The sequence below is a fragment of the Mus caroli genome, unplaced genomic scaffold (assembly GCF_978045245.1).
Source record: "Mus caroli unplaced genomic scaffold, Mus_caroli_1 scaffold_2, whole genome shotgun sequence".
Taxonomy (NCBI): domain Eukaryota; kingdom Metazoa; phylum Chordata; class Mammalia; order Rodentia; family Muridae; genus Mus; species Mus caroli.
This window is the reverse complement of record NW_028227257.1, coordinates 78,095,596-78,111,189: the sequence shown is the minus strand read 5'-3', so window position 1 is coordinate 78,111,189 and position 15,594 is coordinate 78,095,596. Positions and strand designations below refer to the sequence as shown.

The 15,594-nt window shown below is 44.3% G+C and overlaps 1 protein-coding gene across 7 annotated transcripts in view; it reads left to right on the top strand.

The window, feature by feature from the left end:
• The window catches only part of Slc1a2 (solute carrier family 1 member 2), a 136,871-nt gene that overhangs the window by 77,594 nt on the left and 43,683 nt on the right, over positions 1-15,594 (top strand). For all 7 annotated transcript variants that reach the window (XM_029484406.2, XM_029484408.2, XM_029484411.2 and 4 more), the window contains exons 2-5: positions 4,699-4,838; positions 6,767-6,919; positions 8,623-8,873; positions 12,760-12,925. In XM_029484406.2, the coding sequence (XP_029340266.1) occupies positions 4,699-4,838; positions 6,767-6,919; positions 8,623-8,873; positions 12,760-12,925 (710 nt within the window). The remainder of the gene's footprint in view (positions 1-4,698; positions 4,839-6,766; positions 6,920-8,622; positions 8,874-12,759; positions 12,926-15,594) is intronic.

Genomic DNA, 15,594 nt, shown 5'->3' with positions numbered 1-15,594 from the left:
AAAAGAACTTGTACGTTCATGGTAAAGGTTTAGTTATCCCCTACCCCTGGGTGTCTTGTCATTGCCCTTACTTTGTTGGGCAACAGAGACCAAGAGAGAGGGTCTGGCTGAGCCAGCTTCCAGTGTTGAGAATTGAGTGCCTGCTCCTTGATCCAGGATGTACCCAAGTAGGAACAAGCTGGGGTGCAGCTCAGGAGTTGCGGTAAGAGTGGGGAAGAACGCGGCACTGTGGGGTTGCTGTACCCCAATTCCCTGCCTTGGTGTTGGAACTCCTTTTCACCCTGTTCTATGTGCACAGTGAGTGGACATTAACTAAAGGATGCACACACACACTTGAAGTGACCATGTTGATGCAGGGAAATTCCATAGATCAGGTTCCGCCCTTTCTGTTCATTAATCAGGATGCAAACGATTACAGTATTGAGAACTTAGGCCCTCCGTCTGTCCATCTTCCCTCCTTCGAGTAGCAGGCAGGATCTGGGACAATCATCAAAACTCTGTCACATTCATGATGGCACTAGGCCCCAGCATTACTTATTTGTCAGCCATCTCAATCAGAACACATGCTAAAATCCAACATTTAGATGTAAGGGGTTATATCTGGTGGGAGTTTTTGGTTCTAGGATAGCTGTACAGGTGGCCATATCATATTTATTTTACTGACTTGCTAAGCTAAGAACACATTTCAGAACTCAAAGAGGCTCTGCATTTTCTCCAGGCTGATGCTCACATACGCCCTAATCAGGAAAGCTGCCCTGACCACTTGATAGAGAAACATATACCCACACTGTCTTTACTTCTGTCCAGTGCCATCACCACTGCAGTAAGCCTATCCACTTGCTCTTTCTCCCAACTACACGAGAGCAAGAGCTTTTGTTCTGGGTTTATTTTGTTTACTGTACTGTTTTCAGTAGCTCTTACAGAGTGGGGACTGCACTGTGATCCCAGATGAAATCTGAGGCCTGGAGGCGAAATGGTGCAGGAGTGCTAGAACAGTATGTTATCAACGACTGGAGAAAGGAGGGCATCCTGGAGAAAGCTGGGTATCTCTTAGGGATGCGTTTCAATTCCCAGTTTGTGCTTATGTGGAAGGTCTCAGGCTTGCTCTCTCAGGGCTCATAGGCTGGTAAAGGATGCAGGGGTTTAAGCTAAGAAAGAGCTTTAAGATCCAGGCCAGGAATCGACCCCTCCAAGAGACCTTTCCTAAACACCTGCTATGCCTTCCCTAACCTGAATTAGCATAATGCTTGAGATTCCTAGTAGCAACCCATGCAGGACTTTATCACAGCCCAGATGTGAAGCAGATAATTACAGTTCACCACACTCTCTCCCCTTTTCTAGGCAGAGGCTCTCATTACAGAGTATAATGTCTGACCAGTAAAGAATAGTCAATAAATCTATGCATGCTGTTCATCATTACTGCTGTTTGTTTAGTAACCAGCACATGTGTATGTTCTAAAGGGATGCAGGCTCAGAAGCAGCTCTACACTGTGCTATGTAATCATCTTTGGTGTTAATGTTTCACATCAATATTCTGGAATCTTCTCCTTTTTAGGCTCCCAAGAGATGCAGCGAATGGCCAGACTTATACATTTTTGCATATAGATTGGGGAGCTCCCTGCATCCCTGGCTGAAACTGAGTCTCTGATTTAGTTTAAAACATACTCACTGTGCTGTCAAGATGGCTCACCGGGTAAAAGAGTCGCTGTTTAAGCACAGCAACCTGAAATTAATCCCCAAAGCCTGTGGTGGAAGACAAGAACTGACTCCTGACTGGTGTCCTCTGCTTTCCACAGGAGTACGGTGGAGCCCCCCAATAATGATAATAAATAAAGTTAGATGTTCAAGCTTACTTTTCACACGTATATTTCAGGGACTCAGAAGCCATAAATATCTGCTTAGTTCTAAGCAAGCAAGTGGGAGACCTTCTAAGTAAGCTGTGGATGCAGGACATCTTGAGGCTGCCACTTTGATGTGGCTGTTTTGAGTCAGGGTTTCCGGGACATTTTTGTCACAGCCCAAAAAGCAAATGATTAAGCAAGCTGCAGTTTTGTCTAGCAAAAGAAATGTGTGCAACAGGCACGCAAACCCTTCTGGGGTTGGGTGCAGATGTGAGCCTAATGTCTGTGTGTTTCCACTTTACCATGTTTTGATGTCTAACACTTTCATGACATCATGTGGGACTTGCCAGAATGTTTGCTGTCAATACTTGCTAGACTCAATTTAATGGCGAGAGTGGGCTAGATTCTGATGTCAATGGCAGCGGGGTACAAATGAAGCTGAAGGCAAGAGGGATGATGATCTGTGGGGAGAGAAGGGAGGAGGTGCCAGAGTTTGGGGAGGGGCTGGCTAAGAAAGTGTACTCACTGTTTCAGCACATGGACTGCCTCTGTTTCTCATGGGCCATTTTCTAGTTTTGAGCTTCATTTTCCTGCACAGTTCTGTCTGGAGAATTGTTTAAAGATGGAAAAAGATCCCAGTGCAAAACTAGAAATGGGATCTGTCTGTGCTATAGAGATGGTTCTGATCCTTTCCTCCCGCTTGCTGCAGGGACCACTTTGTGTGTGTTTCACTTGGCAGTGAAGGAGGTGGCCCGGGCTGCTTGCTGATCCCTGTGAACATGCAGCCACACTGCTTTCTTTTTATAGATGGTCTGAGTGATCCTCAGTACCCGTCTGTGGCTTGAAGTCAGAGGTTGTCTGCAACAGCAATTTAGTAAGGAGAACATAGGGGACACTAAGAGCTTTTAAGTTTTGGCTACTTACTTTCACCTTAGTTTTCTGGCAGTCGATGAAGTACTACTAGTCCTAAGTTTTAGGGAATTTTGATAGTAAATACATTAAAACAGCTTGCTATGAATAAGTAAGCCATTTGTGTTTAGGTCCAGAGATTTAGCTCTGAGTTAAATTTTCAATGTCTTGTTGGAATGCTGGGGCCACTAGATAGGTCCTTTAACTTATTGTCATCTCTGCAAGGACGTTGATAAGCCTGTCCTCTTCTTCCTGTTCTCTAGAGAAAGAAACTGCCTGTGGCAGGCACCACAGCACTGTATTTTGTTGAGCATTTTGTCTACATGTATATGTGTGTTGTGCAGGCAGATGGGTGCACATGTGTGTGTGCAGCTGTGTGTGTACATGTCTGCATGTGCACGTGGAGATGAAAGGTCATTCTTCAAGTGCCATCGAACTTTTTTTTCAGAAGCAAGGCTTTTCATTTAGTCTCTCACTAATAGGGTAGACAGGCTAGCCAACAAGCCCCAGGGATATACATGTCTGTGCCTCCCCAGTGCTGGCATTATAAATGTCTGTCACCACAACCAGATTTGTGATGTAATTTCTAAGAACCTTGCTCATGGCTCCCTGCTGGCAGGGCAAGCATTTTCTGTACTGAGCCATTTTTCATCTCCACCTTTACTAAATTTTCATGAAGGAGTAGCAGACCCTTCCCTTCCCCATATTATAATCTGGGGATTATAATATAATCTGGCTCCTCCCAGATGAGATGTCTTTAGAGCCCTGTTTTATGACTCTAGCTTCCTGTTGAAAAGGAAGACACACATTAAACACTGTGTCACACAGCTCACAAGCAGAGAGTGAGGACTTAGATGTTTGAAGCCCACACTCCTCACATTATCATTAGTGATGCTGCCAGGCCATTGCTTTGTGGGAAGATGTTACTTCTGTGAAGGTTTGTCTAGTCTGGTCAGAATACCTGAGCAAGTGTGCCACCCTCCTTCCTTGGAAGGCACTGTCATGCCGTCTATCAATGATTCGTCCCCTCCAGTTGTTACTGTCTTCTCATCTGCTTTTGTTTTTTTGTCCATCAAATGATGATATTGGTAAATAAATACTACCAAAATATCCTCAATTTATCAAAGTGAAAATGTATAAGCTTCATTCTAAAAACCTTACCGGCCTGGGAGGTGATATGGTGGGGGAGGGGAAAACAAGGTCCTCTCTTCCCCAGCAGGGGTTCTACTGAGCAGACTCCCAAGACAGCTTGCATTTATTTGGGACTTGTCATCTGGAAAATGGCTGAGTGACATTCAAACATGATAGTGATCCAAAGGCTGCCTGCAGCTACACTGCTTTGATTGAGTGGCCTTTACCTGTGGGCAGTTTACCAGAGTTCTAGTTATACAAGTGACATTCTAAAACCACAATTGACTGACCTTTCTTTTAGCTGTATACAGTGGCTTTTTCAGAACAGAGGGGAAGTTTGAGTTACCAGCAGATGTGAGTGACTTTCACCTGTGTGGGATGTGGAAGATTTGTACTTGGGGGCATCCTAATTTTGGTGCAATTCAGGCCATGACTTTCTTGAAAAATATTACACACCCCAGTCCCTTGTTATTAAAGAGAATGAAAGAGCACAAAATTTGGAACTTGATATATCTGGATTTGAAACCTTAATGTCCTGTTGATTTTAAAGCCTACCCCAGTAAAATGGAGTAAAGACAGTTTTCTTTCAGAGTCAGCAAGGGAATGACTCCTGGGAAACCCGACTATTTTTAATGGTGCTCTTTTTCTTACCGTGGGAATCAAGGGTAATGGGGGTAAACGTATGCATCTGCCCTATGGTCAACTGAAATGCAGTGTGACCTCAGCATTCCACTTTCATCTTCCTACTTTGCTTAAAGGAGACCCCGATTATCTCAGCTCAGGGAGTCGCTAACCAGGAGCTTCATTTCTGTTGCAGTGCCAACAATATGCCCAAGCAGGTAGAAGTGCGCATGCACGACAGCCACCTCAGCTCCGAGGAGCCAAAGCACCGAAACCTGGGCATGCGCATGTGCGACAAGCTGGGGAAAAATCTCCTGCTCTCACTGACTGTGTTTGGTAAGTGCCCGAAGTCTCTATACTCCCTTCTCCGAGATCACGCCACCTTTTTTCCCATTGCTCTCCTGATTTGTATGGGAGCCTCTCAGAGCGGGCTTCCTGCGGAAAGGAAGACAGGTGACTGCCTCAATGGCAAAAATCTACCCCGAAACCAACTCTAGCCACCTCTTCTCCTCTGCAGTCTGTGAGTTCCCCCTAATGTCCGAATACAGTTGCTGTGAGGGTGAACATGCAGCTTCCCAGCCATGCCTGTGGAGACTGTGTTGAGCTGTTGGGAGACAGGCCAGGGAATCTGCAATGCAGCCAACCTTCTGACCGACCCCGGAAGCAGGCAATCAGTATACCTCATTCGGAGATATCCTTGTATCAAGATAAGGACAACGGGGCCAGAAAACCCCACTAAGAAGATTAGGCCTTTGCCAGAAGCATCGTGGACTTTGATTGATTGATTGGTCGAGTTGTGGAGGGGACCATGGAAGAGGCCCACTCTGATGCTCAGATATGTTTCAAGTCATCTTGGAGGAGTGCCCCCTGCTTCAAGCCTCTCTGGGGACGTTTCCTTTGTCTGAGCTGTCACTGCAGTCTTGGTGTTGGGTTTTCTATGGGGTGTATTGAGAGCAGAGGAAATGGCAGTTTCTTGTAATGACAGCTGCACAGTTTCTCTTCCCAATTCTCTCCTTGTTCTTCGGCTCTCACTTAGACTACACAGAGAAACAGCTAAAGTTCATCTCCGCCCGCGCCCCCCCCCCACCTCTTCACCATCATCGGCACACTCTCAATCTCCCCCATACGCTGGACCACCTGTAGCATCTCAGTTGCCAGTGGACCACAATCAAAACTGGGGATTGCCTCGGTTCACTTAGAAACAGGGAACCACAGCCATGGCTGGGTTTTTAAGAATCATACACTATGTAATCAAATCTCATCCATCCTAGGACTTCAAGAAGATTGACAACATGTTCTTATAAACCTATAGAGACAGGAAAAGGATTTTGCCTTCAGCTGCAGCCTTCTCTTCATGTCCCTAAAATTAACTCCATAACCCACATGCCTGGCAACTCCTTCCCCCATTACCAGGGGGTCTGTATAACCCACATGCCTGGCAACTCTTTCCCCCATTACCAGGGGGTCTGCAACCTAGATTGTAGGTTATGCTTTTGGGGGTTATGTTGGCCAGCCATTTTCAACAGTCTAAAGTTGTTCTGGTGGAATGTAGGAGTCTGTAAAGCAAACAGCATCTCTGCCAGCATCTTTGCTTGACTTGACTCTTCTCAGATGATACAGAGCCTTAGAGCCCTGTCCTATATGTCTGCCTTCCACTTAAAAATGAAAGAATACAACATACCAAATACCAGATCTCATTGGCAGATCTGGATGAGAGAAAAAAAAAAAAAAAGATACTTCCTGCTGGGAATTGGTTCTTCTGAGAATTTGTGATGCTATGTGCAATCAATAGCTCAAAAGATTTTGGAGTCAAGTCTTCGTTTTTCCCATGAAGTGTTTAAAAATATTCTTCTGGCCGGGCGTGGTGGCGCACGCCTTTAGTCCCAGCACTCGGGAGGCAGAGGCAGGCGGATTTCTGAGTTCGAGGCCAGCCTGGTCTACAAAGTGAGTGCCAGGACAGCCAGGGCTACACAGAGAAACCCTGTCTCGAAAAACCAAAAAAAAAATAAATAAATAAATAAATAAATAAAAATATTCTTCTGGACTCCTCTGGTATTAGAGTAATTGGAGCTGTTACAGAAAGGTGTCTTTGCTGGTTGTCAAAATTAATGTCCCTTATGTAAGGTCTTCATTTTGTGGTATTTGTAGTCCATTAGCCAGACACATGAAAAAGATCATAACCACTGAAAGGAATCTTTAGAGCTGTTTGTTTCACTAGGGAAAAAAAAAACCCTGAATTCAGGTTGCCTCTTTCCCTTCAACAGGTGTCATCCTGGGAGCAGTGTGTGGCGGGCTGCTTCGCTTGGCATCTCCCATCCACCCTGATGTGGTCATGTTGATAGCCTTCCCGGGGGACATACTCATGAGGATGCTGAAGATGCTCATCCTCCCTCTCATCATCTCCAGCTTAATCACAGGTGAGAGCTCCTTCCCAGTGCCTGCCCACCTATGGCAAAGCCCTGTGCTGGCTTCAGGGATCAAAGTAGACTTTCTTTATGGCTGAGTGAGTGGACTTCACTCTATATCATTGCATCTCTGATGGCTTTCCTGTCTCTGAAATAGGAATCATTGATCCTAAAAAGAAAGACAATAGATCTGTCACTCACTTTACCTTTCCTTCTAACAGTCAAGGATACAAAGAACAGCCATGTATTGAAAGTGATACTATCTTGCTATTTCATTTTTAATATTCTCAGCATATTAGAAGATGATAGAGATTGTAAATGAAAAAATATACTGCTTTTATTATTTACTTGGGCATTTAGGAAGATATGAATTGAAAAGAGATTAAATGCTAGACATGAAAGCTGAAAGTGTTTTAATAGAAAGATATACTTAACATGCTTTCTTATATTTTTGGCTAAAATAATTCATTGATTTGATTTTTTTTCCTATGTTTGAACTCATGCTGATAATTTTCTTCTTACAAGACAGGAACAGGGCATGATGAATTGCTTAGTGTCCAGTTTAGAGTTGATAGTGGGAGGCTCCAAGCTGGTCATAGCTAGTTGCCAGTGAGTTTGGTGGCCTTCAAAGCTATCCTCTGCACTTGGAGGTTCAGTGACTCCCACACTGGGCCAATTGTCTCATCCTTACACCAGAAACACTAGCTTTCAGGTTCCAGTGTTCAGGAACCTGAATTTCTTATCAGCTTTGGGGTTGAGTGGATCTGTGCTTCTCTCCAGACCAGAGAAGATGTTTTCAGGCCTATTCAGTATATTATATGCAAGCCAGCCTGGTAGAAAGACCCAGCTTCCTTTGCCCAGAATTAGCCTTTGGGTTCTAGAGAGAAATGGGTCACATTAATTCAGAGAAATCCACACAACGTCCTCCCCAGCATGAAAAACAGGACAGATCCCCAGAAAAGGGTTCTATCTCTCCATTTAGTAAAGGTAGGAACTGAAACCAGGAAGTAGGCACACTAAAGAAACAGCTGGAGAAAAAGCCCCAGCGGAGGCTGAGGTCTGTATGACTTGACTTGGAGTTTCCTCTGACTGCCCTCAGTACAGATGCTGCACATGGTGCTGGCAGCTGCTTCTCATATGTGCTCTCCAATAGCCACATGAGGTTAGACATGAGAACCACCATGCTTCAACACAGGGTCATGGGAGGATCATGCTGGGTCTCCATTTCAGTCTCTAATAGTATATTCTAACGACATTTGACCATGACCTTGATGTCCCAGCTTTTGATTCTCCTAAATAAGGACAATGAATAGTAATAATAACATACGATCGAAATGCTATCTTTGGCTTAACCATTGCTTCAGAGAAGACCATTGAAGGTCATGAAAATGGAAAAGACATTATTATCTTAGACTTAAAAATAGAAAACTCTTCAATATCATTTTCACATATATACTAGTGATTGACAGGTAGGTTGAAATCAGTGATATGTAAACTATGAGTCACCGACTCCCCAGGTTCTCAAGAATCTCAAAAATAACCCCAGAAAATAGAAACGTAAAGTGTGGAATTTGGTCACATATTTAGTCAGAGGAGTGTTAGTTAACCACTAGTAGATCTGAATGATAGGAAGCCAGGGGGTTGTAGATGTGTAGAAATGGAGACATGAATAGAAAAGAACAGAACTGATCTTTGTGAATTTCTTTTAAACCCAGGGTTGTCAGGCCTGGATGCTAAAGCCAGCGGCCGTCTAGGCACGAGAGCTATGGTGTATTACATGTCCACGACCATCATTGCTGCCGTGCTGGGGGTCATCCTGGTGTTGGCCATCCACCCAGGCAATCCCAAACTCAAGAAGCAGCTAGGGCCTGGGAAGAAGAATGACGAGGTGTCTAGCCTGGATGCCTTCCTGGATCTCATTAGAAATCTCTTCCCGGAGAACCTGGTGCAAGCCTGTTTCCAGCAGGTAACCCAAATCCCCGGGGTTATCCCTGTCCAATCTCTCACCTAATCCGCGATAATTCAGAGACAGTTTCAACTCTGATAGCATTTTCCTAAACATGTTCTGATCTCTGTCAGGCTTTAGTGTTGCGTGATATGCTCTGGAGTATTCTAAGGCTAGAATCAGATGGCCTCATTTCTGGAATATTTGTTGCCTATAACCTTAATATCATTCTGAGATTCACCTTTTCCTTTTTTCTTTTTGCTCCTGTCTCTCAGTTGCACATAGGCAGTCTTTTACTGGTCTTGTTCACAACCCTCTAAATTGCCCAGTGGTTCTCAACACTATTCTAAAGCTCTGTGTCGCCCTTAGAGGAAAAAGTGCCTGACGTAATCTGTCCTACAAAATGAGAATCTGTAATTCATCCTCAAGATAAAACAGAGGAGTGAGTGTAATTTTTTAATTGTGAAAACATCACACATCTATGGTTCTAGCAGTGGGAAGGCAGACAGGAGAATCCCTGGAACAGTGAAGCTAAGTCTACAAGTTCTAGGTTCACTGGGAGATACTGTCCAAAACATAATAAGGAGAAAGACCAAGGCAGATGCTGATATCAGCCATTGATTGGCCTTCACATACACTTGCACACACATGCAAGCACAACCACACAATCTTATAACCTGAAAAAAAACCCCATATAATCCTGCTAAATTAAACTATCTAACTACTAGCCAAAGACACACTCACTGTTTGTTTTTCTGACTACAGAGCCAGGTAAGATTGTCACATACCTCAGATTCCATTAGCTCATGAAAAGACTAAACTGGAGCCTAAACTGGAACGAACAGTTCTTCAGTCATTCTCAGGCAAGCACTGAAGAATGAAGTGATAAGACAGACAGTTTAGAAGAAAAATCTGATTTCCCACCCTTAAAATGCAGTGCCAACTACCACTGAGCCCACATTATATCAGGCAGGGATGGGTTTTTTTTTCTAATTTTTAAAAGAAATTATGAATATTTAAAATGAGAAATTTGCTCATCATCTTGATTTTTTTGATCAGTGACAGCATGTATGGAAATATCCCACTATTATATACTATAAATACGTATAATTAAGTCAATGAGGACTTAGGTTAAAGAACCCCATTCCAGACTGGAAAAGTAGGAGGAGGAGTGACTAGAAGCTGGAGAAAGGAATCTTACTGAGGTCCCCTGTTCATGTGCTTGCTAGCCTCGCCTCGGAGGATGGCGTTTCTTGCTTTGGAGTGGTAGATACAAGTAGCTGCTTTTGAATTTTGAAATTTTTGAAATGTGTGCTTTGGAGCTATGGATCCTAGGAAATTTGCTAAGAGGAAACAGGTGGGGAGGCACGAGAGCTCCCAGGAAGGACAGCTCTGGATCTTCTTCCTGTGTCATCACATCTGCTGAGATTCTTTCATTTCAGCCTGGGAAGTAAGACCAGAAAGCCCCAGGCACTCAGAGCCTTTGCTCTGCTGTTGTTGGATCGAGCTTCTGTAATGCTAGCCATATTCACACTTGGGTGGTCCTGAGGCTGATGGTGGGCTGTGCCCCGTGGCAAAGCATACTGTCTGGACTCTAGGGGATAGAAGACTACATCAGGATATGTTCCGTCCCTGCCAGGATCCTATGCCTTCCCATGGCAACCTAGTTTTGTTTCCCCAGCTAAGGCTAGGGTCAAGAGCTCTTTGAGTTGGGGCAGCTTGAGGAATAGCAGTGTACAATCCTTTACCTGACAGTGTGAATGCGAGTAGATCTTTACCCTGACTTTAAGGGCCTTGAGCAGAGAAGACCATTCTTACAGAGTAACAAAACAGAGATAGAGAACGGGGTCACTAGCATCCTTTCTGGATCCCCATGGCCTGGCGAGGAGTGTTTTTAAATGGCCTGTCTTGAGTGAAGGGAGATTCCTGACTAGAGTTAGAAACTGGGGCAAAAAGAGGAAGGATAATTGTTCCCATTAGAGGCAGTCTTCTGTGGTCTTGGCTTGCTCAAGTTAGATCCCGCATGTTTAAAAGCAAAATAGCCTCCCATCTGGTTTTAGGAAGACAGAGCTCAGCTCAAGCAGTCACTAGTCAGGTCAAATTCAGGTCCTTATTCTAAGAAAGCTTGAGTTAGGGAAATAATTGGTTTTCTATTGAAAAATAACCAGTGTGACAGCTATTGATGTAAACAAAGCTACAAGTAGCTGATGGCAGGAGGCTGGTAAGAAGGAAGGCATGTAAGTCAACTAGGAGACACTTGTGAGTTTTCTGGCAAGGGATGCTAGTAAGTTGGGCTCAGGTGCCACAGCAGGTATGCAGATGGAGTGGTCCAAACCCAACGTGTTTGTATTCATGTATGGAAATATGAACTGAGACCTGGACAGAAGACCTGGCCAGTGTGCCAGTGTACCCATTTCTTCAGCTTCAACTGAAACACCCCTTCAGTTGGGAAGCTAGATTTTGAAGTCTAGCATGATTCATGTTGTGTCTGGCTTCATGGACTTACTAGAAATCAGGTCTTGGGTTATTTGTAGGACATGAAAGATGTGAGACCCTTAGCAACTAGCCTCCTACCAGACCCTGCTTGTTATCCATGATAATCACTTTAGAGTAGTCTACACTTTGGCTTCTTCATCCCTCTCAAGATAAGTCTCCATCTTTGTTGCCTAGAGTCTGGCAGCTACATCCAGAAGTTTCCCTTCTGGTCACTTCTGTGGTTTCTCTTCATGTTTCTATTGCCCAGAGCTTGGATCATTCTCTGCATATGTAGCCAAGTTTGGGTCTCCTCTGACCCTGCTCAAGAGTATAATGGCCAGGCTAACACAGGAGGCACCTGCTTCCTCCTAGAGAAGTTTGCCTGTCCTTCTTTTTTGTTCTTGTTATCTCAGTTCAGCATTGCTAACTGTCAAGCCCAGCCACAGAAGGATCAAGTCTGTATAACTTAACATATGGTGCAGGGGGTGGAAAGAATTCAATGGTGGTCGGGCCATTTAAGTTCAAGTGTCAGTTCTGCCAATAACTATGACGTCTGAAAAGCCAGTTCTTCCTGCATCGTCTTCTGTATCTATTCAGGGTTCAGCCATCTGTCACCTCTCATGTGCCAGCACAGACATTCTAGGATTTTGAATGATTTCTATTTTAATGCCCTGGAAAGTGGTAAATTTTGAGGTTGAGATGTGAATTTTTGCATGCAGGATGCCTGACACCTTTAAAATTAGACCCACTTCTATGAATGTCGAGGAATAGCATGGGAGATACTTGGGGAGTATTAGGCAAGAGTGAGTTGGCTTCATAGCCTGAAAGAAGTATATATTTCCCAACTTGTATATGAATTATATAGTCCCAGAAAGGTGGCTATTGGGTAGCTGTCACCCTGCTGTCCAGATGGAGATTCCCAGGAGAGCCTGGTATTGGAAGGACCCAGAGCCTAGGACAGGCTTCTGATGGCTCTGTCCAGCAGAAAGGACATTTATCTGGGCCTCACAATTTGCAAGAGCAGCTACTAAGTTGGACTTATGATACATCCCCCAATCACAGAGGTGTCATCATGGGGAGGAAAAAATGGGCACATATCCCCCAGATAAACTGCTGCTTAGGGCACTTAGGGGACAAATGAATTTCATAAACTTTGTAATAATCTTGTTAGTAGGATAGCTGCACCATACTGCATATGCTACACTTGATCTTAGCCAAAAGGCCGAGAAGCAGCAACATACTGCATATGCAATGAGTTAATGCTCTATTAAGAATATAATCATAAAATATTCCCCAGTTTTATTAGCCTTGTTTTGGCATTTCATAGTTGTAGTTAACATCTTGGGAAGGTTCAAGTGTATGGTTGGCTGGGTGGTTGTTGACCTTTTAGACTAACCTTCACCTTTATTCTTTTTCCTTCCTGCTCCATTAGATTCAGACAGTGACAAAGAAAGTTCTGGTGGCACCTCCATCTGAGGAGGCCAATACAACCAAGGCGGTCATCTCCATGTTGAATGAAACCATGAACGAGGCCCCTGAAGAAACTAAGATCGTTATCAAGAAGGGCCTGGAGTTCAAGGACGGAATGAACGTCTTAGGTAGGCATAGTGGTTGTTGCCATCCATCACCTTTGACTTCTGGACAGTGGCCCGCCTTTCTCAGCAGCCTTCTTCCCTCAGTTCTCAGCATCCCAAGGTTTCTTCCCAGAAAACCCAGTAAAGTGTCCTCTAGGTGGCGCAGAAGGTTCTCTCTGGGGAACAACATGAGAGTCACTGAGACAGGGCTGAGCCATGAAGGAAGACAGGAAGATCAGCAGAAAGGGGAACCCCAAAGGGACATGGCAGCCAGAGATCAGGGGTAGGAAAAGAGAAAAGAGCTGACATTTGTCAGGCAAATTATTTAACTAGTCATTTAATGAACTGGGCTATGCTTATCTTTTATTTATTAAGTTTTGTTTTAGCTGTCTCTTTGCAGAAGCACCATGCTTGTTGTCGCATCCTAGCTTCAAGTCTATAACAAAAGGCAGAGTTGCTAGTATTGGACAGTGTTAGATCAGGAAACAAAGGGCTATTACAGAATATATATGACCTGTCTCCTCGAGCCTGATGCCTTCTCTCTATTCCGACCAGAGGTCCTCTTTAGCTGCACAGATGTGGGTTTAGGAGGCACTCATTGGTTGTCTGCTCCTGGGCAAGTCTTTCTACTTCTCTAGCCTCTACAGTAAATTGGAAATGGGATTGGCCCGGGGTTTGTGAACCGACCGTTGTAAAAATGAACCGGAGCCGTGCCTATAAAGCACCCTAGCACATGCAGCGAGCTCTGCTCAGACAAGCTCTGGTCATTATTAACAGTAGATGAATTGCCAAGAAGCTCAACCAGAACACATTCCATGAAGTGCGGGGGTGAGGTGGTTTCCTTCACAGGCTGGGCTCCAAATTTGCCCAGACTTACTAATCACCCAGCCAGCCACCTTAGGGCTTCAGGGTGGGCCCATTCACTCCCATTTCCATCATTCTTCAGTTTAATGGTATTAGGAAAATGGGTCATTTGACTGCAAAATGGAAAAAACACAAAGGAGAAATAAGAATCTGTAAGCAAGATCTTGCAAAGAAGTTTCTAAGGACTCGGGTGAGAACTGTTTAGAGATGGGTCAGCTCAGTGGTCCTGTCCCTTTGTCATCTAAGAGATCAAATGCCCTTGTCTCCTTGGATTGTCATTAGATAAACTTGAATTTTTAGATCAATACAAATAACAATAATTTAGTGTAAGTATGTCCCAAGTGCATGGGCTAGTCTAAAAATAAATGAATAATAATAATAATTTTTTTAAAGGTTCCTATGTAGGATGTGATTGGCAGCGCTGTGTGATTGTTTTGTGCACTGTGGTTGTATTCCGGGGACATCAGTGCTGTACAGAGAAGGAGGCAGAGGAGCTGGGCAACCCAGTGCCTGCAGGGCTGAAGTAGACGTTCTTTGTCCTGGAAGAAAGCGGTTGGGTGAGAGGGAGGGAGGAGATAAGCTGAGTGGGTTGCCAGGCAACAAAGGATCAGTAAACACAGTTGATAATCAGTAACAAGCCAGAGGTAGTGGGGGAGAGGAGGAAGTGAGAGAGCCCCACTGAGAAGGAGGCATTTCTGATAACCCAGAAGCTGCTTTCTCCACTGCAAAGATATCCACAATCCTTTCAGGGCCTTCTCAATTCCCGGGAGGCCCTTCTGGTGGGTCATAACTTTAGATCCCATCCTCCTTGACAAAGTAACCCCTGATACTTTGGAGTGAATAATTCAGAGGACTCTAGTCTTTCCAGAGTCTTAATGGATTCTAGAAAGTCACATGACCTTTGGCTGTGCCAGGGAGTTTCAAAATACTGGCGATTCGATCAACCCCAACCAAGTCTAAGAGGGCTTTGTTCAAGTGAAATACCCCTGTTCCAGTGAGCAGTTTCAATTAGGCAATGTTTACCCAGGGAAATGGCAGGCGGAATCCCGCATTCCATCCAAGAACACAGCGAGGCACTGTGAAGCCAAGGGAAGTCAGATTGTTGGGAAACTTCCCTTTTGCCAATCCCAGCTGAAGTAAGGTTCTTTTCATGGCCTTGGAAGGGCAGCGTTAATGGCTCTGGTTTTTTTGTTTTGTTTTATTTTTCTGTATTTCTGGTCTTCGGTTTTTGGAAAGCCCCAAGGACTGAGCACTGCAATACAGGAAGGTACAATCTTGGCTCAGCCTTCTGCTTCTCCAAGGACATGTTCTGCTCCTAAGAAACCTGGAGAGCTAGCAGCATACCTATGATTCCAGCCCTCAGAAAACTGAGACAGGAGGATGATTAATCAAAAACCAATTTGAGCTATAAGTCAAGACTGCCCTCAAAAATCAGCCAAATAGATGAACCCCCAAACCAACTTCTGATCCCCACCTTAACTCCAATAGCTTAAATTGGTGCCAACTACTCTCTGTATACATATAAAATTTCATAAATATTATGATTTGATTCCCTTAGACACAAATTCCTTCTCTCTGAACCTCCGACTTTATTTCCCCTTTGGTAAATATATACTCATAGATACACCAGTGTCTGTTGTTTCCAAGGAGAGTCTTCATTCTAATTCTTTGGGACCCTAAGACATTGTGCTTTATCAAATAGCACCAACTAAGTAATTCTTGGGCTTCTCAGTCTGAGTCCTCACAGATGGATTCGGTGTCACCACATCCAACAAACTGCCCTCCATGGTCTCAGAGAAGGGTGGAGGAAGAACTGAGACCAGATTTTC